This window comes from Astatotilapia calliptera, chromosome 8 (assembly GCF_964374335.1).
Source record: "Astatotilapia calliptera chromosome 8, fAstCal68.1, whole genome shotgun sequence".
NCBI classification, from domain to species: Eukaryota; Metazoa; Chordata; class Actinopteri; order Cichliformes; family Cichlidae; genus Astatotilapia; species Astatotilapia calliptera.
The window spans coordinates 10,451,352-10,479,260 of record NC_137429.1 but is presented as its reverse complement, the minus strand read 5'-3'; the positions used below and the strand labels follow the sequence as shown (position 1 = coordinate 10,479,260).

General features: G+C 39.2%; 1 protein-coding gene across 2 annotated transcripts in view; it reads right to left on the bottom strand.

Moving 5' to 3' along the window:
• Positions 1-27,909, bottom strand: part of adam12a (ADAM metallopeptidase domain 12a) — a 75,129-nt gene that overhangs the window by 18,507 nt on the left and 28,713 nt on the right. For both annotated transcript variants that reach the window (XM_026178433.2, XM_026178434.2), the window contains exons 4-11: positions 18,776-18,854; positions 13,749-13,825; positions 11,567-11,753; positions 4,828-4,893; positions 4,167-4,238; positions 3,596-3,765; positions 2,517-2,601; positions 840-988 (exon numbers count right to left, since the gene is read on the bottom strand). In XM_026178433.2, the coding sequence (XP_026034218.1) occupies positions 840-988; positions 2,517-2,601; positions 3,596-3,765; positions 4,167-4,238; positions 4,828-4,893; positions 11,567-11,753; positions 13,749-13,825; positions 18,776-18,854 (885 nt within the window). The remainder of the gene's footprint in view (positions 1-839; positions 989-2,516; positions 2,602-3,595; positions 3,766-4,166; positions 4,239-4,827; positions 4,894-11,566; positions 11,754-13,748; positions 13,826-18,775; positions 18,855-27,909) is intronic.

Sequence of the window (27,909 nt, the reverse complement as noted above, 5' to 3'; positions counted from 1 at the left end):
ACCATTTTATTTCTACTTCAACAAACATTTCTTTCCCTTTTTAATATATTCACTCTGTTGCCATATTTGGCAAAGACCTTGACCAGGAATACCCTCAATCAGACTATAATGTAAATCTACACTTCTTAAGACTCGGTTGTTTTCTAAGTCTATAATAAGGAATACTGTTATGGTGTTTTTCATGGGCTTGGGCCAAACCAAATAGAGAGGGATGTTTCCAGCATAAACACCAGTCGGAGGCTCCCACAGACCACAAGGCCTTGGCTGAAACAGACACCCCAATGTTTCTTCTCAGAACGTCCTCTGCATCTGCTGGGTCTACTATAAGATGTCAAGACTATGGTGAGCAATTAGATGTAATTGAGCTGTTGAATTTTAAGCCATTTTGTCACTCAGATACTCTTAATGAGCAACTTTCTTGTTTCCACATGTACAGTACACATCTTTAGTCTGCAAGACATCATCTGCATTATGTCAGGGAATAAGTCAGTCAGTGTCTTGTGCTGTCACGGCCATGCACTGCCACTGAACTACTGGCTTCCCATTCGGAGTGAGTCATATTGCCTTGGGGCATTAGCACAGCTGTTGAATCTGCCATAAACCCAATGGCCCAACAGTTAATTGGCATAATTTGCTTACTGCTCAGCAAACAATAAATTACAAGGGAAGAGCATGTGGAATTATGTTTACATAAGATCGCAATCAGGGTTTTTTGATGACACTTACTGTACTTAATGAGTACATTAATTTAAATTAGTGATAGTTTTATATTATAATGATGTATTTTAGATGTGTGCCTGTGTTTTTTAAGATGGGGTGGAGCTGAAACTGTGACTCACCCAGTGGAGGGAGTCATGATGCAGCCTCCACGATCCACAGTCACTCTACAGCCGCACCCCCGTTCTGGCGTGTCATGGTTCATCCCAAAGTTGTGTCCAAGCTCGTGGGCCAGAGTGACTGCAGCACCCAGGGGGTTGTCTGAATGGTCCTGCAAAAGAGATCAATCACAAAACGTGCCGTCTTACCTCATCTCCCCTCAAACCTCTTTACCTCGTGATTCAGAGCTATCTCTGTATTTCCAGGCTAGGCATGAATCCATGAAGCAATATCCATTATTAAATTTGCTCAGTATACAGATCTGTCGCAGCAACAATAGCAGAAGCTAATTAAGAACAGACGTTTCTGATTGCATTCTCCGAGGAAAATACCAAATAACAAAAAAATTAACGCAAGCCAAATTGTTGTTCCCCACAGGAGCCACTGGAGAAACATTACTCAAAACAAGTGAGTCTAATTGCATATTGCCAAGATTAAACAAACAATTCTGTTGAATCTGTGCTTATCAGAGCATTTCGTCTGCTCGACACTGAGGCACAGAAATGAGCTATGAAAGCAGACTGCGGGCTGTCACCTTCAGCTCGCTCGTCAAACTCTGACAGAGGCAGATGTGCTGCTTCATCTTCACAAATAAAGACATCCTCTCGGCAAATAGGTTGGAAGACAAAGAAAAACCAAACGGCCTCGGTGAAAATCAGACACTCAATTTTGGCAGGACAGAAATTAAAAATAGACGGTGTTAGCAGATGCACAGTAAAGATGAATCTACAGTGGCACACAGAGTGAAACCTGATGTTTGCTGGGGATTTTCTGCAAGGTGTTCAAAGCATTAACCCACAAAGAGGGCATATAAATAATATACAGTAGATGGCTATCATGGATGCAAAGCTGTACATGTCAGACCACCTCACTTTTGGAGTCTCTCGTCACAGCACGTTATTTTGTAGCACTGTGCAAATCAAGCTTAGGCTGCTGAACTGCTCTGCTGGGGGCTTTTGAAAGAAACAGTCAGCTATTTTGAGTGCAATCCAAATGTGCAGCCCAGATTCATGCAAATAAGTTGGATTCTGTTTCCTGGAAAAACCCCATTCAGACTCATTTACCAACAGATGAGGCTGAGGAGCTCAGGAGGGCACGTCACGCAACCGTCTGTGCTTCGTCTCACCACACCAATGAAATGAATATGACATTTAGGGCTGGTGAATTGAGATTCCTCATGTCTGACATGTCTAAGATTTAACTGCCTGGAGAGAGAGCAATGAGACCCACAGGGAAAGCCTAACTAATGAGTTCAGAGGTAGCTGGTAAATGAAGAGACACAACCCGGTCAAACACGGTCATCAGTGGCTGGGGGTTAATCCCCATTTCTACAGCCTTAAGTATGTGTGCATACAGTACACAGTTCTATCCTAATGATCCACTCCCTACTTTACCATCTGCAGGACAAGAGTGAAGAACCATCTGGCGACCAAACCTAACCAGCCAGCCAGGCCTTTAAGACTGAAATAATAGGATGACTTGTGCTAATGCAACACATTAAAGTTCTGTAATGATTCATTATTTATGACTTGCATTTTCATTCAGCTTGTGATCCCTTAAAATGTATTAAATGCGATTCAGTGGCGTTTCCCATGTATACCCTCCTCATACCCTTCTTAAAAACACACTTATTAGCCTACCATGACGATTCCTCCTGACTGCTCCGCTGTGCACATACTCATGATGGGTGCCATACCAATGGTGGTTCCCTGGAAATACACCCCACTGAAAATGAGAACACAATGGTTACTATATTGCTCAAATATGCAGCCATGCATGTGTTCACACTTCTGTCATCAAAGGCGCCGTTGAGGATTTCTGACCACTAGCAATATGCGGCGTTTCCTGTAACAGAAGATGATGTTTTGAAGACTGCTGCGGGTCCACCAGTGCAAATGTGCTCTGGCAGCTGCATTTCAAAAACATATATTAAGGCTTTCATACAAGGGCAGGAAGCATTTCATTTGCTTCTAATTTGTCGTGAATGCCAAATAAGCTAAAGCTTTATTCAAAATCGGGAGCATACGGCCAAGTTAGCAGCTGTGTGAAATTATACATCACCTTAGATAAATGCCCACACATCTCAGCTTACAGTTTTAAGTCTTTTACTGACAGACCAACAACTACTGTAACACTGCTACTGTTAATATCTTTCCACTGACTAAAAATGATATATTCGTTAAAAAATTCCACCTCATGTTTCTGTTAACATTTGTTTCACTGGCAGCTGTAACAGAGCCATTGTTCTCTGAATGTTTTCTTTTTTAGCCGTGGTTGTTTTGTTAACATTCATCTACCAAATGAGAGGGGTAACAACTGTGTAAAGACCCAAACACCCATCATGTCTCCTTGACAGCGTCTGTGTGGCTAGCATCTACCCACATACCGTAGGATGGGTCGTTCTGTAACTGGTGGACAATGTAGGCTATAAATAATGGTTAAAAATGACCTTTTACTTTATAATTTTGTGTTGTGTATTTAAAAAAATCAAATATGTTGTGCGCTACGGGTTTTGCAGATGTTTTAAAAGGTGGGAGTTCAATTTTTTGTAGTCATGTGTTTATTTTAGAAACTCTACACCACCCAGTAAACTGGGTAGCTCCAAAGAATAACCATCAACTGTACTACTAAGCATCTTTTGTTTAGTTGCGAATAAAGAAAACCTTTCATACAAAGGATTTATCCTAAACACAGGCATTGCATCTCTATGCTACAGTACCTGATTAGCTGGGCGTTGTCATGTGGCTTTTGAGGCAACAGCTTGACCTTTCTCCAGTCCAGGAACTCGTGCAAGGTAGTAAATGGGTCTTGGGTTATGGGACACTTGTCCACATCACTCCACACCTCCAGCCCCACGAGAGCCACACGGATATTCAGAGCCCTGTAGAACTAACAGTTTGGAGTCGGAAGCAGGGAGAGGGATGCGATTATAGATGTGTTTAATATTTTTGCCACTGTCTTTACTGCAAATTACCTATTAACCACAAATGCTATAGAAAAAGTCACTTAAAACCGAAAGTGGCTCTGTATAAGTCCTTAAATATTTATCAGCGTATGGCTCTCCAGATGAATAAATCAGCTTTTTGCTTCTGTTGTGTTTAACAGCCACCCACGGCACAATCTATTAAACTGGCTGCATCACAAAATGCCCAGCCAAGTTATGAAATTGATCATCCATTCATAATCCAATCAACCTCTGCCCGCAGGTCGGTCAATTCTCACCAGGCTTAATGTGACCTCTAATAAATCACAATCCACCACTGCATTCCCTCTTTGGATTCAATTGTTACCTTGTCCACGTAATTAGCAATCTCAGCCAGCCGCTGCTTGACTTTGTCCATGTCCTTGCCTTGCTTCTGAAACTGAACAATACAAGTAGAGAGAATGAAGCAAAGTGCTGCCCTCTTGAATGCTTATTACCCTCAAAGATAGTATTTTGGACATATCGCATTATAGTGTAACACTGTATCAGTTGTAGAAATGTCTTCATAGGGTGCGCTCTAACCCCCATTCTTGCCACTGCTGCTGTAGCTGTTATCATCAAAAGGCTCCTCGGTAAAGGTTATGCTGAAAAGATAACCTCAACTGCTTTGTATTATATTCAGAATTTATTCAGGCTCTAAAGCATGTGACTTTGACCCATGTGTCTCAAACTAGTGAGAAACTGTTTCTTCTTTTAGCTTTCTTAAAAGGTCTAAGAGCCCACATAAGGAACGGTCTCATTTGTGAGTCAAGTGGTCAGTGATGTATGCAGCAGGATGTAGATGGAGCTGGAGAGCGAATTGGGGGAGCGAGTGGACGCATCAGAGCTGACACAAAGGCAGTGGTGGCACCTTCTTATCTGTGTCTCAAGAGGAAGGAAGCTAGCTTGGGATCTGGTCTTTGAGCCTCTTTACTTTGGAAGTCAGCAGGAAGATGAAGAGGATGATGAGACGTTTGACCTCTGCTTACCTCTCGGTTGTCAGCCACAATGATCAGCTCCACATACTTGGTTGTAGTCTGGGCATGGCGTTTATGCTGCAAGAGATAAATGAAAGGGAGTGGACAGGCAACAGTTGGATGGAAAGCAGAAAAGGATGAAAGATGGAGGAACAGGAGATATGAATCCAAGAAAAGAAAATGACAGAGGAGGTGGAGGGTGCAAATAACAAAACAATAAACCAGGGGATGAGAAGAAAGGAGTAGGAGGAGAGGGTAGAGAGAGAAGGATGTTAGTAAGGAGCACTTTACTGCAGCTTTCTGGAAAGGGCAGCCTAAATTCAGCAGGTGGCCACTGGAGATGGCTTTTCACCTGAACTGCACTCTACACAAAAGGCAGCAGAAATGAAAATCAGCAAAAAACAATCAGCTACGCTTCACATCTGACCCAGTAAGAGCCACTAAGGTCACACAAATCTGATAACACTCCAAACGAATCGCTATTGCTTGTTTAGTGCAGTGCTGCATGGTCTGTTGGCACACAATATAAAGAAATGAATAGATTTTCTCTATAAAACGTAAAAAGATTTTTGATTTGCTAAATAGATATAAAATAAAATTTTCAGACAAATTTATGGGGATTTTACCAGCTTTTTTTTTTTTTTTTTGCACCCAGAGGATTCTCCCCCAGATGGTTATTATAAAGAATGCAGGTTTAACCCTCTGGGGTCCAGGGTATAATTGGCCGTTTTTGACTACTTTTGATTTTACCTTTATATTTCACTTTTAAAAACTGTTTATCTTGCCTTGTTTGGAATCATTATTTTCAGCACAACCTCAAATATCTGAAATTGGAGTTCTTTTTTCATTTTGACATACTATATTAGCACAATTGATCTAAATTCAGACAAAAAATTTAAAATCTGAGTAGAAGAAAGGTATATTTTTACTGTAAAAACCGCAAACATGTCTAATGAATCATTTTCATAACTTGAAATGCAAATAGAAATTGCACAATTCTAAAAATTATGCACAAGTTTTGCAAACAACAAAGTTATATGGTACTATTTACCTAAAAATACAGCCAAGGCCTCAGGCGTTTTTATATAACCATTTAAAACTATTTACAGAACAATCAGGTGTTCTGCATCAAATAAGAAGGCACACAAAATATTTGTGCCACTCCAAAAAAAGAGTTTCTGTCCATTATAAGACAGAGGAGAATACCACAGGCCTTAATCCTGCAGGTCTGACTGTTGTCAGACCTGCAGATGTATCAGATGTATCAGGTGTATCAGTCCAGTTTTCCACGCGCCGGCGCGTCCGTCGACCCCAGAGGGTTAAGTCACTGGGCAGGGAAGCTACACCCATCGTTTATATACAGTATATTGAATATTCAGCTCTTTTTTTGTGTGGTCAGAGATTGTGAGTGTTCAACCTGTTTTGAATAGACAGGAAAATGGTGTGAAACTAAAATGAAAATTTTTGAAATAATATCAGTTACAGCAGCGAGTATACTTAAGACACAGCATCAAGTCTTGTGCCACCCCTGATTTCTTTGTGTTTTGGTAGGAAAATGAGAAAACAAAGTACAGCGACTTATTGAAACGTTTATAAATGTATATGGAAATACAAAATATAAGGAAAAAAAGGCTTAAAAATCAATATTTAGTTGATCACCTTTATTCAACAGATGCTGGATCAACGTTTTCTGACAGGTCTTTGTGGATTTCTGAGAGCAGTAAATACTGCTGTAGATTGTTGTTTAGGTCTTCCACTCCACTCTGCCCAATTTTCTTAATGTTTTTAAGGACAGACTGCACACCATGCCCAGATATGCCAAGTTTTTGGCTAATAGCTCCTTGGGAATCACCTCATTAATACAAAATGCTACTTTATGTCTGTGAACCTATATTCCTTTGGCATTTTTCATAGATTGAGCTAAAGAAAAAGAATACAAATTGTGTGTTTTGTGACAGGCTGCTAGTAACAAAATGCCTTAAGAAATGATCTCTGTTATGTCTAGACACAACATTGGAGTCATCCCTTAAATTAGGTGCAGTTTTTAATGCTTGAATAAGCATTAAACAGTACTTGAGTCTGACTCCTTGGAAGTAAAATATAAAGAATAATGGCCTGGCTGAGGATTTTTAAAGGTAAAATTGTTATTGCTAAAATTGTTAGGCTGACATTTTAATACTAAACAGGAGTGTCCAGTCCTATTTAGGTTATTTACCATTACTGCTGATTAGCAGTAAATTGAAAAACATTGAATGGAATGTCGTTAGTGTTTGGGCATAAATTGGTTCATTAAAATTTTGATCTAATATTTATGAAATGAAACTTATAAAATCACCATTGTGATGATGATGCAACTTCTATAAATCCAATTGTAAAAGAATTCACAGCCTGTGGTCACAAAGTACATACTGATCACATGCTTTGGCATCAACTATTTGATACAACACGCGGCGCTACAGTCTGTTTCACCTGCATATAGGTACACACATGCACACAATCTTGTTCTTTCCACTCACACACTTGCAGATCCTGCGAGCTAAAGGTTCTGACTTCACACCATGGCCCTCTTTCAACCTGAGCCTCTTTATCCTTGCTGGCCTGGCAGCTTGGATCCTCTCTGCTCTTATCTGCCTCCTCCATAGATAAGCCAGGATGGGCAAGTGTGCTCTAAATACACCCTATGGTGATTAAGTCTCTAGGAGGCCACTGGGGAGGAAAAATACACACAAATACTGTTCTTTCAACTCAGTGAAGAGCAATGTTGTTCTGGAGGAGAATCCAGTCAGTTAGAGTCATAGGTCTAAATGTACAAAAGATACTTTCTAGCATCTTTATCAAAATAAAACTGAAACTGCTATTGGAAGAGGAAAACACTGCTAATCTAAAGTGGAAAACAAACCTGTTATCCTATTTATAGCATCTATCTTATCTAACATATATCTGGAAAATCTGCACGACACACCCTTTATTGATGAAACTTCCACTGGTGTGCATAAAAAAAACTCAACCTAGATAATCAACCTATAGGTAATGGAGTGAAAGAAGGATGCATCTACAGGGCAGCAGATGCCGATGTGGTATACACCCTCAACCTACCAAAGGAGGTGATGTGATGTCTGTAATTAGTTTAGGCTAGCATGTATAAGCTCATAGTTCTTTAATATGAATTAAAGCACACTTCAGACATGACTCATCCATGTGCTATGATCTGTTTCAAGCATGAAAGACAAGACACTCAAATCATGGTCATTATGGATAGTCACATTTTCAACATGGGTCCTTGTTAGAATTCATGTTGCAGACGTGCTGTTCCTCTCAGCAAGCCATCATATCTCTCTACCCTTTTCAGCCTCATCTGATGTTCATCATCTAAGGGCACTCTTGTCAACACACCTTTTAATCTTTAGACCCTCAAGCAGGGTACTTTGCAGTTTATCAAAGCTACAGTGCACACCTCTGTGCCCCCGTGTAACATGCTGAGATGAACCTGCATGCCTTCTGCTAAGTACAGCAAATAAGGCTTTGTGCTTTTTGATGTACTTCTTCTCTCTTTGCTACACTAAACTCTGTTTATTACCATACTCTTTGCTATATTAACAAGACTGCTTGCTAAGCTCTTTCGCCATTAGTTAGACATTGATGTCTAAAACATTGTCTCCTCTGTTTTCACATTTTTAACTTGACAATGGGGTTGCGACATTCGACATCCTGATGAATAAACTACATCTTAGTGGAGATGATTTGCATTCTAATTCTGGCATCTCTTAGCATATAATGAGTGTTAGGGACATAGTGCTTTAAATGAGAACATTTTGATCCAATAAAACAAATAAAAGTTCATTTTTCACACGGGTATAATCCATCTGAACTTCTAAATTGCGTTGTTGTCAGGGTTTGTTCATTTGTGCTAAATCTTTGTACTCCTCTTAAGATTTAAGACAATGCTTGCCACTAAAGCCAGCGCTATAATCATTTGCAGATATCAAGCTCTACAATAAAACATCAGAAAATCCCTAATACCGGAGAAATAAATAAATATAACAATGTGAAAACACAGGATGTTTCAGTCAGTATACCCATATGTTTGGTCTGCGTCCCACACTGATCTCAATGAAATGGTTGCAAAAATAAAAATCAGTTTTAACTAAAGCCCTGGAAAGTCCCTCACATTTTTTCTGCATTATGATTTTAGTATGTTTGCTTAGCCTCCAACTGGAACATCTGTTTCATCTTATGCACCACCTATATCCGAGTCCTTCCCTGTACTAATCTGCTTAATCAGCCATGTTTGTCCACTCCTGCTTTACCTCACCCCAAAGATAAAGATGACTGGAGTTTATGTTTTTCACTTATCAGTGCTCATCATCTGTAAAGCTTATGCTTTCTGAGGTTAGAAACTCCCCAGGGCCGTGCCCCTTGTGATTTATCTCTATGCTCAGTGTTGTAGCAGGGGGCAGAGTGGGATGGGGTTTCTTAAAAGCAATCTCTTTAATTCTGGATGGTCCTGCTGGAGGCCGTAAGCACAACCCAGCAGTTTCATCTCACATTAAGAGCAAATGCTATTGCTAAACAGCGAATGTACTTTTTTCACAGGCTTTTTTTTTTTTAAACTGCTCTCCTAACACACTCCAGAGCATCTGTCAGAACAAGTACCGGCTTCAAAAATATATATCCTGTCACTGTTCAATTCTGCATTTTATATTCTCTGAAGTCCAGAAAATCAAACTGAAATATTTCTCTCTAGCTAGTTGATGCAGCTGGTCATCTTTACATCTTTTTCAGAGCCTCACGTGATTATAATATCATCTTAATGCATAAAGAAAAAACAAAAAAACAAAGTGTTAATTTCTTACTGGGAACTGTAATGTTCTCTATGAAACAGAGAGAGTTTTGCCTGTGGTAACTGCTCTGTGAAGACATATTTAATAGCTAACTACTAATTTTAGCATACTGTCATAACCATCAGTCCCATAAAGAGGCTGCACAAAAGAACTTGAGAGACATTTTTTAAAGGGGTTAATATATCATAGAGTGCTATGAAAAAAAATCACCTCTTATTTCTATATATTTTGCTTCCAAGGAGCCAGACTTCTTTAATTGTTTAAAGTAGTCTTTAGCAACAGTTCTTCAGGCCTTATCAAAGGTCTTTTATCTCATCTAAACATTTTGCTGAACCTGACCATGTTCAGAAAAATGTACTTAACACTGACCTATGAATCATTCAAGCCTAAAAAGGCTTGAACGGACTCAACCATGAACCAGGATGAACCAGTGTTGTGTTTACACATAGCAGACAACTTAGCAAAGAGCCCATTTTAAGTTTCTTTCCATTTATTTGGTTGAATCTACAAAAAATGCCAAAGATAACACAATTATCTTTGATTTTCTTTTGGACCAATAAGGTGGTTCCCCAAAAGCTATTAGCTAAAAACTTATATCTTGGCATGGTGTTCATTGTGTCCTCAAAAGAATTTCGGGAAACTGAACCAGTGGATGGCAAGTGAAGCAGTTTCCCACAGCAGATGAACCGCATCCAAAAGTCATGTCATTAGGAAGGGAAAAGAAATTTAATAAAAAAAGACCTGATACAAGACCTAAGAAATGCATCTGGTCGTTTAATTAATCCACATACTGTTCACCAAAGCTTCATCTGAAATGATCTCAGCATGAACAGTTGCTGTAAATAAGCCATTCTAATGGAAGGAAAACTGAGAGAAAAGTCTGAGGTAGCCAAATCACACATTAACTGCACTGAAAATCAGTGGTACTATGGAGTGATGAATCTTTATCGGGAAGTTAGAAATATTTTGGTTCAAATTGTCTTCAATATTGTAGAGCGGGTTAGGAAAAGGTACAACAATGAGTGTCTAGAAACAAGTTAAAAACATGGCGGAGGCTCTGTCATAGTTTGTGACTGCATTTCAGCCAGTGGTGCTGGAGATTGGAGGAAAATTGGTGGAATTATGAATGCAAAAAAGTACCATCAGATTTTGATCCACCATATAATACCATCTGGAAAGCACTGATCCCAAACACACTTCCAATGCAGTAAAAGCATACCTAGATAGATAGATAACACACACAATGGAAAAATACTGGTTATTGACTGGCCTCCCCAGAGCCTGAACTGCAATATATTTGAAGCAGGGTGGGATCATCTTGACAGAAAGCGGAACAAAAGGAAGCCGACATCCAAAAATGAGGTTCGACTATCCTTCAAGAACTCTGGAGAGCTTAGACTAAACATTGCAAGAAAGCTTACCTAAGGGCGTTCAGGCTATGATGAAGAAGAATGGTAGTCATACTAAATACTGACCAGAAAGCTCACTAGAACTGTACAAACTCTGGTTTTGCCTTATATACTGTATTTACATGTGTTCCTATAAATCCCATTTTCCCCAAAAAACATAAAGAAATTGATAGTGGCTCAAGACTTTTGTACATTACTAGATAATTTATCCAGGTATAAATAGTTAGTCCTATTAAAGCTACGTCTTTAGGTTTCACTGAAGTTAAATGTTTAAACTACAAAGAAGGCTGAAAGCTAAAACTTTTTCTCTGCTCTGCCTGATTTTACGATCTGACTTATTTGGAAAGGAAAGAAAAAAGACAGGTTGAAAGGCCAGGGATCTAAAGTTCAAACCATGACCCAGTCTGAGAGTGTACCTTTGTTGAATGAAAATAAAATCACATACTACATACTGAGAGTTTACTAGCTGTAGAAAAAAAATATGTGTTTAATAATCCTTACCCTTGTGCTAAAAGCCTTGAATGGGCTGCCGTCTGTGTGCGCAGATGAATAGGTCGTGTTGAAATCATGGCCACAGGTGCCAGGAGCAAAATTGAGGTGTTCAGCTGTGTAAATCCAGTGAGTCCCATCAGAGCGATCAGCACATGGTTCCAGTACATAGGATCTTTCGCCAAGAGATATAAAACCCCTGCAGAACGAGGAAGAGGCTATCAGAGGTGCAAATATCGACAATGCAATAAAAAATAATCAAACGTGATGACCAAGATGACATGTCATTAGCGATGAGTGTACCCATTGTGCATAAGCTGTAAGATTCTGTAAACCTTGCACAATGTTCACAATCACACAAACTCGTGCTGAACCAACTCCAAGCCTGACTGCTGCAAACACAAATGGGGAGCTATTTGTCTCTGTGAGCAGGTCAAGAATTGTGTAGCTTCCTGTCAAAACTGTTCTGGTGATCTGTTATTATTATGCAGACAGGTTTAAGAATAACTGAAATAAATGAATAAATATCAAGACTGAGGTCAGCAGAATGAGCTTCACAATCAGGCATATCCCTCTGCAGAGGGTGTCGACATCTGGCTGCTTCATGAAAACATTCTTGATTGTGTCCAGTGATATTGCTGCAATCCTTACTCCTCACTGACATTTGCAGTGCGCTTCGACAAGACTGAAATCCTCCACGTGCCTTAAAAACCTTAATGAATGTCAGGTTTAAAGATTTGCAACAGTACTACATACATGGGGTTTTACCTTGGTTTGCATGGTTTGCAGAAAATTCAGTATTTACTAACACAAATTAAGCAGCCTGAGAGGTTTTAAACAAACCAACAAATTAGCCATAATCTAAACCATTAAAACTTGGAGTAAAGCCATTAATGCATCATAACTATTGGTTGTAACTGTCCTCTTTGCACAGACAAAAACTTGTGCACAGCCCAAATTTTACCTGGAAGCTGATGTGTGCAGCTAAACTGGGAGCTTGTTTAAAACTTGGCCAATGCTATTAAGAGTTTTCGCCCAAAATGTACCACTCCAGCTTCAACAGTTTAGTTGAGGGGGTTAGAGGTGTGGTGTACTCAGAATATAGCTATCCACCCCAAGTGAATTTAGTAGTGGTTTATTTCTAATGACAGACATTAATAACGTGTTCCAATATGTCATTTTGGGCATAATAGGAAAAAGATAAATTAATTATTTTACTCTATACACAAAATATAATAGTGCATCTTTTTAAATAAGACAATACTCAAAGAACTGTCAATTACATCATGCTTGCTTTACCATTGTTCTTCCTTCAAAACTTCAAATTTGTCAGTATACAAGTTGTCGGCTTGGTGCTACTTGCTGCAGGAGAGGCTGGATCTTTGGATGGTTAGAGGTTAATCGGTGACAAATGCGGCCCCGCCCCCCACAACACTGAATTGGATGAGCGGGAGAACATGGATGACGTCTTATTTTTGTGTATTGGACATTTTAAATATTTCTTTCTTTCCTAACATGTTATCTATTGTCATCCAGATATAAAATATGCTGACGTTTCCATTTAATAATCCAGAGCATTAAACATAATATTTACATATTTGCTTTTAAGCAAAGCAGAATGCTTGGAAGCTAAGGCAGGATTAATTTAAACATTATAATATAGTAATGCTATCCAAATACTGTATACTAAAACATCAACCGATATTACCTTATTATTATGAGGGTATTACAATTTTATAACTATGTGAAAATTCAAACTCACAGACATTACCTTCTTATTTCTAGCAGCTTATCAAATTGTTACCAAGCTATTACGCTAAACTACGCTGTTTGTTACCCTACTATTACCACTTTATTACTCAGATGTAATAGAAAACTGCTACTGAGGGATTTTTGGCAATGTGGAGAACAAAAAACAAAAAAACAAAAACAAATTAAAGCAATCAAACTGTGTATAGAACATTATATTATGATAAGCAATTTTGCATATTTGCATATTGCATTTTATGCATATTTTAAGTGACTTTAAATCTACACTATGTACCGTTCTAGCGACACCTGGCACTACAGTATAAACTTTTACAGGTCCCAAAGCAGAGAGATCAGGGTTAGCTTGTTGAATGTATCACTAAGCTTTTACACCAGTGGTGTCATGTCAAAAAATGGGAAACAAACTAGCGCCTGGCACACTTACTTAATCCCAGTGCAAGTGCTGAGGCTCACATCCGAATTGTCATGACCCTCCACCTTACCATGGTAGTAGCAGTTTGCCTGAGGGAGCACAAAACAAACAAAACAATAGGATTTTAAACTCAACACAGAAGGAATAGAGCAGCAGCGTGTGAAACAAAACAGGCGTCGGGTTTTAAGCAGAGTTCACCCCAATCAGCCCCAGGTGTTACACTGTAACTGTGAAATACGAGTAAATTAACTATAAGGGAATAGTATTTTGCCAGCTTAGCAAAAGCCATTCCTGCTCATCACCACAGGCTAATGATGGTTGAAATCTGAGTTCCACATTTCCCAGCACAAGCTTTGCTTTCTGCCGTATTCCCAGGTACCCACTTTCACGGACCACCTGTCAAGCTGCAGCAGGGAGTAAAGAAAGTGAATTAAGCCTGTGTTTATTGAACAAGGCCTAGAGGGTGTGGAGGAAGCGTCTGGTTTAGAGTGAAAACAGGCCTTCTGCTACAGCTAGACAGCCTTGCTCAGGTGAGGTCCTTCTGCCACCCTGTTCTGGAAAACAAGGAAATGTGAGTTTTCCACCCCACTTTGACTGCCTCTAAATATAGAGTTCAGGCAGTAAATTTGGATGTCTGGCCTTCTTCGAGGTGGTTACTCTCTATAGGCAGCTGAATTTGCATGCCAAGTGTCTCAGTGGGTTTCTGGCATTAAAGGCAATCCTTGCTTAATACTGAATCCCAGCACTTTTAGCAGTAATTCTGTTATGATAATCCAATTAATATCACACTTCTCCGAATAGCTAGAGGAAAAGGGCTTACCAAATAGCATCTTTCAGTCTTACCATCACCTTAATTTTGGTTGACACATGTAAAATGCACTCAATCCCTTTAACTACATTCATGAATATTTCATATGCAACTAACTCTTTAAGAGGGGTTAGACGCAGTGACAAAATCACCATGAATTATTAGGTGTAAGCATTGTTTTTCACTGGGCTTATAAACACTGAGTTGCAAGGAAGCATCTCATGAATATTAATGTTGTTCAATATCTATTGGGTGGAGGTAATTTCTTTTCTGACATGTTATATGCCAGTTGACGAGTTGTTCTGCTGCCTCCAAAGTATTAAAAAGACAATAAAGATGTGAAACACTATGTGGATAACTCTCAATCTTTGCATTCAGGTGTTTTCAGTCCCCATGGCCACAGGTGTGTAAAATCAAGCACCTAGCTAGCATGCTTTTGGAAACACCTGCGAAAGAACGGGTCATTCTTCACAAGTATGGCACTCTACTAGGATGCCACTGGTGCAGCAAGTCGGCTCAGGAGATTTCTTTTGTTTCTAGATATTTCACTATCAACTGCAGTGCAACACAAAAACTGTCCACTGGGAGTTTCATGGCATTGGTTTCCATGGCAGAGCAGCTCCTGTAGGTGTAAAGCGTAGGTGGTTCGGTACTTTTGTGCAGCGTATTTCACAAGAGAAGTGGACCGAAACCTTGGAAACTTTTATGCGGACACTTTCTGATGGTGGACTGGACAGAAAAGAGAGCAATCCATTATAGTCGGGCAAAAAGGTGCAGGGACAGGAAAGCACATTACATGAAATATGAAATTATAGTTTAGCAGAGAGGAGTAGGGCTGGATTTAGTACACTCAGTTAATGCTCGCACCTCATGTTTCTTTGATGAGATCATGACTATGATGCATTGATATAAAGGATATGAATAGACTTTTTGTTCCTAAGGTTTCTGCAGGAAGACAGGAAAGTGCTTATGCATTCATATTTGAAATACAGAGGATTAATAACCAGAATCCAGATTATTGTGGGTGGAAATCCTGGGTGTGAACATTACATTGTTTATTATAACCACAATCTTATTATTCTGTTACTGCTTTAATAACCATGGAAATCATTCATATTCCCAGTAGATGGCTTTTGTTACATGCTATGTATTTATTGGATTGTACGTGGACTTAGATTTAGTGAGAAAGGGAGACTGTGTAAAACAGATAATGGGAACGATGGTGGGAGAGCTGACTCATACTCAAGTCACTCCCAGCAGTACCTTGCCTTTGACACAGAACTGAACCCACAAGATCCCTTGCCCAGATCACTATATCAGTCTCCTCCCTGCCGGCAGGACAAATAAATTAACTACAGATCAGTCTCGAATGATCTGGTTGTTTCCAGTAAAAAGATCCTCCCATGAAGAACTGGCTGTGGTCATGAGCGAGGAATGAGAGAAGGGACGGAGGTCAGAAGTGTCCGCACTTTTAATCAACTACTGCAGACTCCACAAAAGTCTCCACAAAAGAAATGCAAACATGAGGCAAAATGCCACATTCCTGCGTCTGGCTTCATCCATTCTCCCAAATTTTTATTTGTATATCGGCTGTAGTCACACAAAACTTGTAACATAGACATTTATTCTTTATTTTCTGTGTGTCATTTTTATTGTTATGATCATTGTTACTCTTTCTGTCCACATAAACATTATGCAGCTTTTATAATTAATGGATAGCTATGGAAAATGGGAAGCTATTTATCCACCCACAGCTGCGGACTCTGTATCTCACACTCCACTACAACTCCTTCATTGTCTTTGTGCTCTGGAATGGCAGCAATTCTGATGAGCTGGCCAAGTCCTGCCAGGGATGACCCAACTCTGGTCTCGAGTGGAAAATCATTTTGCTGTGTGGGTTGGACGTTACCGAATATAATAATCTCATCTTTTTGTGCATTTCAGCTATAAGTCTGCTAGGCCTTTTACACACAGACCTCATAGACCGTTTATTGTTATCGAAATGAAAATGCAACGTTAAATTGCTTTCCAAACTGCTGATAATCAAATCCCTGAAATCAAGCAAGCTGGTGGCAGTTTTATTTCATAGGGACTGAAACTGCTCCTCATGGTTCAGCAGCATCAAACTCATTCATTACTCTGTGCTATAATAGCCTTTCTTTTTCTGAACCTCAAAAAAAAAAAAAACCTTTTCAAAAGATGAATATTTTCTTTACATCCATTTGTAATATTTTAGAGTATTTATGGATCCATAGAAAATTTGAGAGACCGGCAGCATTTAAAAGCAGAACAAATGTTGCTGGAGAAAACCTATTTGAGCTTAATGAATATGAACAATATTTATTACAGCACTGAAGCCAAGAACAAAGAAGGTACTTCAATTCTATGAGGTTTCATTTGTGCCAAGAATATGTTCCCAATCATGCCTTCTGTGTCGGATATGAAGAAACATTTATTTTCTGTTTTTAATACTGACTGGCCACTTTATTAGGCACACTTGTTCAACTGCTCGTTATTGCAAATGTCTAATCATCCAGCCACAACGGAGGAGCTCATTGCACTTAGGTATCTAGACATGGTCAAGACAAACTGCTGCATAACATGTTGAACTGTGAAGCAGATGGGCTACAGCAGTACTGGGTATCATGCATGTCTGCTAAGAACAAGAAACTGAGGCTACAATTTTACAAACCACCGGACAAAAGGAGACTGTAAAAAGATTGTCTTGTCTGACAAGCCTCAATTTCTGCCGCAACATTCAGAATTTGGTGTACACAACATGAAAGCATGGACCCAACCTTCCTGATATCAACAATTCGTGCCGATGATGGTGTGTAATAGTGTGGGGGATATTTTCTTGGAACGCTTTGGGATCCTTTGTTGACCAAAACCATTGATGCTGACCATGACTACAGTGTACCTAACTTCTGATAACACACCATGTCACAAAGCTCCATCTCGAAAATCATTTCTTGAATATGAAAATGAGTTGCTTGCATTCAAATGACTTCCATGAACATCAGATCTCAATTCAATTGAGCACCTTTGGGATGTGGTGGAACAGCAGACTTGCATCACGGCCAACAAATCTGCAGCAACTTTGTGATCCTATCGTGTCAATAATGGACCAAAATCTCTGAGGAATGTTTCCAGCATCTTATTGACTCTGCAGATTAAGAATTAAGCAGACAAAAGGAGGCCCAAGGCTGTATTAGCAAGGTGTATGTGATAAAGTGGCTGGTGAGTGTTTACCTCAGTTGTAGCAAAGCTGTTTGACAGATTGTCCGGCCATATGCTCGCATAAGAAAACATTTGTCTGTGTCAGTGCAGACAAATTCATGCTTTGCTCTGCTGTTTCGCATGTAGTCCTGACTGTTATTTGTTGTGCTGTTTTTCACATCACATGCACGTTCAAATAATACAATCAAACCACACATAGTCAACACAGCCAAGTGAGAGGAAGTAAAGCTGCACTGACAAAGAAAGACGTTCTGTCTGGTGATCACTAGACACGCTGTGTATCTAACGGTCAAAATATTTTAGTCACAGCTGAAGTAAAGTTTAAATTTGAACTGGCAGACAGTGTGTTCCTCATACGGGAGCATCATGCAACCAACCAGAAGCTTTGCTTTTCTCTATGTAATCCCTTTATGTCTAAATTGATTTCTTCATGGTTAACATTTACAAGTGATTTGTTATACTTTAGAGATATATTTTCATATCTATATATTCTTAATTTTCAAAGTGGGAAACTCATGAATGCTTGATAGGTGCTTAATATTTCATGGTCACTGTGGCTTTCAGATTGCACCTAGATGATCACCAATTCAATCTTTCTTAGATTCCTTCATAACAAACAATTCTTTAGGATTTGTTTTGATCCAATCCATTAAAAAAGAAAGAAAGATCTGAGCTGTTGCCTAAAACAGAGTGCATTTTCTGACCTCTATCTGCCTTCTCATTTCATCAAATATGAATCTGTCGGCTGAAAATGGCCCCACTCACCTGGATTGTCCTCTATGTGCGCATGACTGCACAAAGTTTCCTTTACTTTCTCACGGACCCTAATATTAGCACAGCGAAGGAGAGTCTATCCAGAGGAAGAGTTTCACAAAAGGTCAACATTCATATGAGCTGCTGGGCAGGTAACATAGAAGAAAATGTAAGAATGTTCGAAATTCAATCACTTTGTTTTGTCACCCACAAACCCAGAAAATAAAAAGAAACATACCGTGAAGTTGTGAACGCCTGTGACAGCGCTGCCATCTTCCAGGTAATGGGTTTCTGTATAGTTACTTGCAAAGAGCCCCCTAGAAAGGATAAACAAAGACAACAAACATTCAGCTCTGACCCTTGGGGGCTTCATCCAAAAAAACAAAAAATCAATCACAATGTCTTAAGCCATTCAACCACAGCCAGACCTGCATGGAAGATAAACAGTCTGATTTAAAACTTTAAACTGCTTTAGGATAGCATAAATTGATTCGAGAAGAAGGCATGAAGGGGAAAAAAACACATTCAAAAGAGGCCGAAGTGACGTTTTCTATTAATTCACTTTCCCAACACCATGAAGACGCATTCAATATCAATCAATAACTCATTCCATGTGAAATAAATGGCACAATAATTAGTTTACACATTGCAGACAACAGCAAGTCATGAGTTGATTTTTTTTTTTCTTTTTTTAACGACTGGGAATAAATAACACTGTGCTTTAAATGAAGGAACCATATAGGTATAACCACACTTAATAAAAAAATGAGCAAAAAGTATAAGTTAGCACTGAGAATAAAAATACAGATTCAATAAAATGAAGAGGTGTATTGAGATACTTGTAAAACTCAGTCTACCATCACAGTTCATTTATTTTTAACCTATAAATTAAAACCAAAAATAACCTATGACCCAACAGTCATGCTAGTTTAATGCTTCAGTGTAAGTGAGTCCTGCATGTTTTACTATTATCAAGACATTTTGCCTTTTAGAGGATTTTTTATCATAAAAGAAAAGCTGTTACCAACCCACTTAATATTTTATAAGGATTGTCTATTTGACACAAAGACGGGTAGAAAATACAGGATGGAATTTGATTGTTATTCACTGGAAACAGAAGAAATTGCAATAGTGTGGAAATGAGGAACCTGCCACCTTCTTTCCTCTAATTTTGACAAAGCATCTACTTACAGTATCTCTGTCAACAATAAGGCTACATGGCTGGTAGCAAACTCAGTTTACATTTCATTTATGTTTTTCAGTCAAGTTATAGCTCCTGGCAGAATCACACAGACATCACACATGAGTTGGTGAAGTCATATTTTTAAGCCTAACTTGAGAATTTTGGTCCTAATCACCATTAGGACAGCCAATAAGCGATTAGCATATCACTAGTTATAATGATACGCTTGTTATAATTTCAAATATGCGCATCATATTTTATCATATAAGACTTAAATCTGGTGATTGGGACCATAAACTATTTATTGAGATTATAGATTAAGTGAGAATTTCTCATAGACTTCTACGCAGTTTGACTTCTTTTTAAAAGCCAGAGCCCCCTACTGGATAACAGAAAGGATGCACGTTTAAGGCACTTTCACATTGGTCATCTTTAAGTCTATGGTTATTTTTTAGCATTAATGGCTCTGTGGTATAGTGATTAACATGTTTGTTTTACACACCTAAGATGTCAGATTTTGTGGAGACATTAACGGTTATGTTTTGTCAAATCTATACATTTTTAAAACACACTAAAATGCAGCATTTTGATTTTAGATGCTTTGTGCTGTTCCTAGTAGCTACTTGTAGAATCAAAGTTTAAGTCCAACTTCTCTTGAAACAAAAACCCACAATCCTAAAGAGCCTCCTGTGGCCTTTATGAGCCAACAGGGTGAGATTATGGCATGAGTACACCAGATAACCTCTGGGTTGTGCTCTCCTCTTACCGCAAGACAAAGAAAATACCATCACAGCCTTATTATGATGTTGGCTGCCTTTCTCACCCCACCTAGAGAGGTTCCTGAGCACTAGGCTTTTCTCTGGTGGAGGAAAGGATACTCAGCTGGGGTGCTGTGGATCACATGCAGAAAGAAATCAATGAGCCAAAAAAACTGTGTGCACCCCCTCCTGTGTTGATGAGAACATATCTCCATTTGTGCTCAGTATTTGTGCAAACAAACATGAGAGTGTCCATGTACTGTACATACAGTGAGCACATGTGCTGTATTACTCTCCAGGACATTAGCAGATGCTTGGCTGGTGCTAATCCACAGCAGAGGAACAAACCTCAGCAGGCAGCTGGATCCTCTTACTGACCTCACCACTGACAACCCAGCTGGGAGTTTCAGCTGTAACAACCCGGGTAGGGGGGTTATTTTGTTTGGGAGCTGTCAGCATGAGACACAATGCTTCCCCACCCTCCAGTCCTCTACAGAGCCAATGAACTGGTAATAATCACTAGATCAAAGCGAGGACAAAGAGGAGAGAGCCAAATAAAATGATGTGTTTCTACAGTCTTAATTAGGTCTATGCACTCAGTTGAACACACGAGTTCAACATCTGCCCACAACAGACAATATGATGTGGTGAATGCGCGTATGCATTTGCCTCGCCGCTTGAGTGTTGGCATGAAAAAACATGTTGCAGACCTCCATGTGTCATCCATATGTTACGTTCTTGTGGCTTTCGATGAATAAGCGCAAGGGAATTAGTGGTTTCCTAACACAGGAGAATCACAGGAGAAATCCTTTAAGGGTTCACTCACTGCAGAGTGTAAGTAACAGAAAAGTTAGGACCTAAGCTTACCAGACTGCTTAACAAAGAGAATAGTCGTTCACTTTTGAAGTACTGTAGCCCTTGATTTATACTCATTTGACTCTCTCAGAGTTCGGAGCATCCTTGACCGCAACAGTGAGGATCATTTTTAAAACAGAAGCTGCTCACAATTCCATTTAAACACAGAGGGAATCCAATTAATATCTCCAAATAAAGACAAGCAAGTTTCAGCTCACATCGGTTTCATGCAACAATACATCAACAACAACAAAAAAAAGAAAAGAAAAGAAAAGAAAAAAGAAAGAAATATACAGTGTGGTCTGAGATTGGTTACAGATAAATTACTGGACAGGATCTGCTTTTCATTAGTGTACAAACTATAATATCAGCTGACAGCTATGATTGGCCCATATTTGCCAATAAAGAAAGACTTTAATGTTCAAGCTGGTGAAATCTTTTTACAAAGAACATTTAAACATTTAAACACAGCTTTTTATACACACACACACACACACACACACACACACACACACGCATACACATACATATATATATATATAAACACTCGCCTCAATGTACTTTATATTGTAAGGTAGACCCTATAATGAAAAACTCAACAATCATATGACCCCCTGTAAGCAAGCACTTTGGCAACAGTGTGAAAGGAAAACTCCCTTTAAACAGGAAGAAACCTGCGGCAGAACCAGGCTCAGGGAGGGGCAACCATCTGCCGTGACCGGTTGGGAGTAGACGCAACAGTAAATGTGAGATTAGTAGGCTGAAATGCCAGAGAATCAGAGAATGAAGGTGGGTTTTGAGCCTAGGCTTAAGAGCAGAGAAACTGATTCCACAAAGATGGAGCAGTGACCGCAAAGGCTCTGTCGCCTTGTTGTCTGAGGGGTGCCCTTGGGACATGTAAGAGATGTGTACCAGTGGGTCTGAGAGACCTAAGAGATTAATGTAAATCTTATATCATAAGACTGATGATATAAACTGGGGCCTATCCATTATGAGCATGAAAAAAAATCAGTAATATCTTAAACTGAATTTTAAAATGGACAGGAAGACAATATAGCTATGCCACGACTATGATGTCCCCATATGCTTTTGCAGTCTTGCTGCAGAATGCTTTTGAAGAAGCTGCAGCAAATGAGAAACATGGGGAAACCTAGTTGCTTTTTCCAGACCATGAAAAACAGAAAAGATTTCTGTTTTGTTATGTTTCTTAAACTGATAGTAGCTATTTTTGACAACAGAACAAATCTGTTTATTAATGCAAAGCTCATCATGAAACTAACACCCAGAGCATGAGATGAAATGATCTAAACTGCTTAGTAACCTAACCTTTAATGTCTGCAAGTATTTAGTATTTTAGTATTTATTTATTTATTGTCATTGTCAAGAACAATGAAATTGCGTTTGGGGCTTCCATACAACCCAAAAAAAAGAAGAAAATAATAAATACCCCTTAAAACCCAAGTGTACATATTTAACCCAGTGTGACTCCAATGCAATAAGACAATCCTTAGCAATAATGTTCGTAGAAATTCAGACAAAGACCTGAGACTGCCTAGTAGAAGCTACAGGAAATATAGCGAAGATAATTGTTAAAAATGATCATCATTGAAATGAAAGAAGATGTTATATATCATAATATTAAGTGGAAGCAGATACAAGCTACAGTGCACATGCAGATTCGCTAAAGGGGAGGGTCTGTCTACTAACAAGAGTATCAGTCTGAGTTTAGCATCTTGGATAATTACAAATTGACTCCAAGAATCCTAATCAAACTGTTGATCTTAGTGATGTTTTTAAGCTTTGGCTTTTAGTTGGAAGACCTATATGGAGATATGGAAATGTTTTCTTCTTCTATATAAAAAAGTAGTAGTTACAATAACTTAGATTTGTATGCCAGGTTAAAGGAGGTCGAACAGGTACTGACCGGCCAGGGAATTGAGGGATTTCTAAGTGAGAAGAAGGATGTGTGACTTGACCAGGAGCCAGCATGGGGATGATATGTTGCCAGATCTCTCTGCATATTAGATTCTACTTTCGGCTGCTCTCTTTAAGGTTGCCATAGCATCCTCCTCTTCCTTTTTCCGCAGCCAATAGTAGCACAGTTTCCACTGGCGACCTGTTGGCCAACAGCACCAAAGGCAGTCATTGTTAACCTGAGCCCAACCGATCTGGTAGAGAAATCTCATATTCTTATGATCAGCGTGTTTAATTTAGCTACGATTTTACTCCACATGCCGTTCCTGATGAAACCCTCTTCATCTACTTGGACTTTGGACTTGTACTAGTAGCACACTGGCTCAACACAAAAAATGTCACCTGATATATCAACAGCAGAATTTTCTTGCTCCCTAAAATAAGTTGGAAAAATCTAGTATTGGTTATCATGAACAACACGGATGAAATATTACTGCAATATCAGTGGAGTAATTTTTTTAAATGGTGCTAGCAGCAGGAATATAAAGCATACATGATGCAGTGGAGCAAAGTGAAGTGGGAAAATTCTGTTTTAAAATGGGTGTAACTTCGGAAGATATCAGCGTAATATGCCTAAGTGCTAAAACTAGGACTGTGAATTTTTGTCCCTCATTACTGACACAAAGTGTAAGGTGGGGATTTTTAATCAAAAACTGGAGAAATACAAGAAAAGCATAAACACTGTATGAACATAAGAAGGTTTTGTAGTAAAGAGACTAGAACATAATAAAGTGCTAAAAGTAGAAGAGCACATAAGAAAGATCTTTAATGGGTTTTACAACAATGAGTCTTCAAAGTGCAAAAAGCCTTCCGCTGCATGTCACCCAGCTGACAATACTTATGGGTGCATCTAATCCATGCCAAGCAATGAACCACCACCCAACTGCATTAAGTGTCTGAGCCACTCGCCCTGCGTGGCTGCAGCAGCAGCTCACTGTTTATCAATCAGCGCAAAGTTAATGAGGCATAGGCAAATGGAGAGAGAGGAGGGTCACGCCCTCCCATTTAAAATGCATTACCCAGAGGACGGGCTTCCAGCAGGGCTCTGCTTGAGTGACAGGGAGTCAGCAATGAGGGAGAGGCGCTATGAGTTAACAAGTTTTCATGTTCTGGCTATTAAAGCTACAGAATCAGTCTGAAAATGCAGGCAGCCTGAGAACCAGACAACCACAAAGGCTCAGCGACTTCAAAATGGGACACAGTGCGAGGCAAAATATCACAGACTTTGTGCTACATCGACTTGTTTTCAAAACACTCAAACCAGAGATGTGTTTGTTAACTTCTCTGCATCTGTTCGACAGGTACACATAATTACAACTGTCATGTTTTTACCTTGTCATGCTGCATCCATATAACTTTCTGAAAGAAAATGCATTAGGTGAGGATAGAGTTGGATTTGCTTGTCAGTAGTTTTGACACTGCAGACAGAAAGACAATGAAGTCGCTTCACACTAATCCTGAATGCCAGCAACTAAATGTCACTCCTGTTCTTTCTGCATTAAATTATATATTTTTTTTCTATGTTGTATCTCTGTTCGGCGTTGTCAGCCTCTTCTGTCAGGATATACACAAAGTCTTATATAAAGGGAATTTTTAAATAGAGGACTAACCTTTCAAACACATTCCTGGTTGGAAATGTAACTGAGAAAACACGAGGCTTGCTGACCAACAGTGATGTACCAATAAATTCCACATTTTTGTTGCATGCGGTCTTCTTCATCAGGGTTTCTTCTGCTCGCATGCCAGGGGTCTAAAATGGGGAGGTATGTGAGGTACATTAATTGAAACAGACTTGATGAATCGGTGCCAGAGCCTAATCAATCAACAGGAAGAGGGAGTCTCATTTGTGGGTGAAAGCTGACCTCAAAAGAAAGGTCCTAAATGTCAAACATTCTGCTTAGAAGTCATGCTGGAGAAAACATTTCAGAGTTTTTATATGTTAATGAAGCACCAGTTTTTTTATTGATTATGACACACAACTGTAGACTTGTACTGAAAACTTGTGATGTGATTATGGCAACAACTAAATGTCAAAGCATACAGGCAAATCGAGAGCTGAGCTAAAGTCACGCACAAGTTGTTAAAAAAAAATACAGCAAAATACTGCGGAGAGAAGACTTCAAACTGTTTGGAGACTTTTGATAAAATCTTGGAGAAACAACAAAAGTTGAGAGTGAGAATTGTTCTTGTGAGAAAGGAAGGTTTTCCTGGAAAACCGTTTTTTTGGATTAAGAAATATGGGAAAAGCGTTCCATTTGGCAAAATACAAAACAGTCTCTTTTTCAGTCAGGGATGACAAACGCTCTTTTACTTCTCCATTTAGTTAAAGCAGCCAGTATAATTAAGCAAGGAAAAGGAAAGAGTAGAGTAACTTCCCTTTTTGTGTTACATGAATTCAATACTCTCAACTGACTTGAGAAGACTACGACGTTGGCAAAACAAGCTGAATTTCCCAGTCACAGTCTCCGATATGTCTCATTAAACTCATTAAACTCAGACAACCTAATAAGAGACTTCTGTAGAAATCAAATCCTGGAATTTACTATGATAGATGAGAAGTGAGGTTTTAGGCCTCAGAAGGGCAAGTTGCTCTAAAGCTCTTGGAAACCAAAGTCTCTAACGGAAAGTTATTTAGAACAGATGTAAAGATAAACATTTAGAGCAAATGAAATCGCCATCAAAGAGAAACATTTCTCATAAAACTTAATCTGGGACCTCCAATTAGTACATTACATTTCAACTGAAAGACTTGTGAGGGATTGTGGGAGTTATAATGTCCCACTGCTTTTATGTGGCAAATGGCAAGAACCCAGTTTCACTTGGAAAAAGTCAAGGGAAAGTGGGATTGTGTGCATGAAAAACTACAGTGCAACTCCCTCAACACCACCAAAAAAACCTTGTCTCAGTGTTAGATTTTCTTTTTCCATGAACAAGTGAAGAGGGCCAGTCTTTCTGGCTGTGATGTGTCTGACATCAGGCGGTGTTGCAGGCTGGTGCCAAGTAGAGCAGAGAAGCATGAATTTCCCCTACTTGCCCTGTACTCAATACAACTCCTAACCTTCATGAAGCATGTCATGAAGAGAACCACTTGAGCATGCCAGCCAATGATTACGGCTTAAGAAAGGGGGAGGAAGCGGAAAAACAGAAAAAAGAAATCAACACGGCTGGTATTAGCTGTGTTTATATAGCCTGCCGTGTTCAGTAGAGAGTTAAGATGCTGCACAGTGCTGCTCCTGGCCTCAAGACCAATGCTCCAGCAGCAAACACGACAAGGTAAGAACCAAAAAATGATTGTGTCAAGAAGGCCAGTTGCCCTCCGGGTACAATAAGAATGCTTATCCTATTCATTTCTACACCAAGCAGGTCTCTTTGGCCTTCATCCCAGCTTCACCACATCATAAGAGCCTCATTATTATTCTTTACACCTGTGTAGCATCCAGGGGTGGTTAATTGGTCAGCAAGATGGTCAAACAGAAGAGCCATTAGCAGCAGTGGCATGCAATTATTGCAGTGACTGTCACCTGGAGATTGATGTGGTTAAGTCCAGGCACGCCCCGTGAAATCAATAAAGTGTCATTTCTGAGCAATGTCTGCGTGATGGATTATTCCACAGGATCCCAATTAAAGAAAGGGAATGATGAATACCACCCCAACAATAGATGAGATAATTGGAATTAGGGCAGAAATGCAACACGTATCTTTGATAAAGTGTGAAGATAATGATCCAGACTAAAACTAATAAGGAAAATAATTGCAGAAAATCCTTTGAACATTTTCAGTTTTAGAACAGAATGAGACACAAACCAAAAGGTTCACTGACCTGTATTTAAAAAAATGGCCCAATGAAATTAAGTTTACTTTAACTGTAAAAGTTACTTTTAGCTGCTCTATTGTTACAGGAAAACTACAGCGATTAGCTCCGCATGTTTGATTTAGAACAACCCTAAAGGAGATTTGTGCCATACTGGAATTGAACATGTGACCTTTTGCTTGCCAAGCATGTGTGTAAACCATTACAACTGACCAGTACAAAATTTTACAAACCGATACCAATGTTTGGTATTTTAACCATCTCATATATAGGCCGAGCTTTATTTTTTTCCCTTTCAGACACACGACACATAAACAGATTTTCCCAACATTTGTCAGCATGGACAAACTATGCAACATCAACACTCATAACATGGCTGAAGAGTGTTTCACACATGCACGACGTTTCATTTAATAGTTAATAGTTATGAGTCAGGCTCTACTTGTAGGTAGGAAGACGTGTTTTCTATTGGCTGTACAATGCTACATTTGCATCCTGTTCAGATTCAGAAAACACTGATGCAGCAGCTCTGTGTATTTACTGTTTTCACTAAGCCGTGGTTCAATGGGAAGTAATATGTATTAAAAAGATATCTGTATTAAAATTTGCAGGCTAAGCAGCAGAGGGGAAAGATTTCTGGGTACCAGAAACCTCTTGGCTTCTGTTTGTATTTTGAGCAGTACTGACCACTCACATTAAGGCAGGCTTTGGCCTTATACGGTTAAATAGTCCGAATGCAATTCCAAAGCCATCTCTATTGTCTGGCTATCAGTTTATTTTTTAAATAAGTA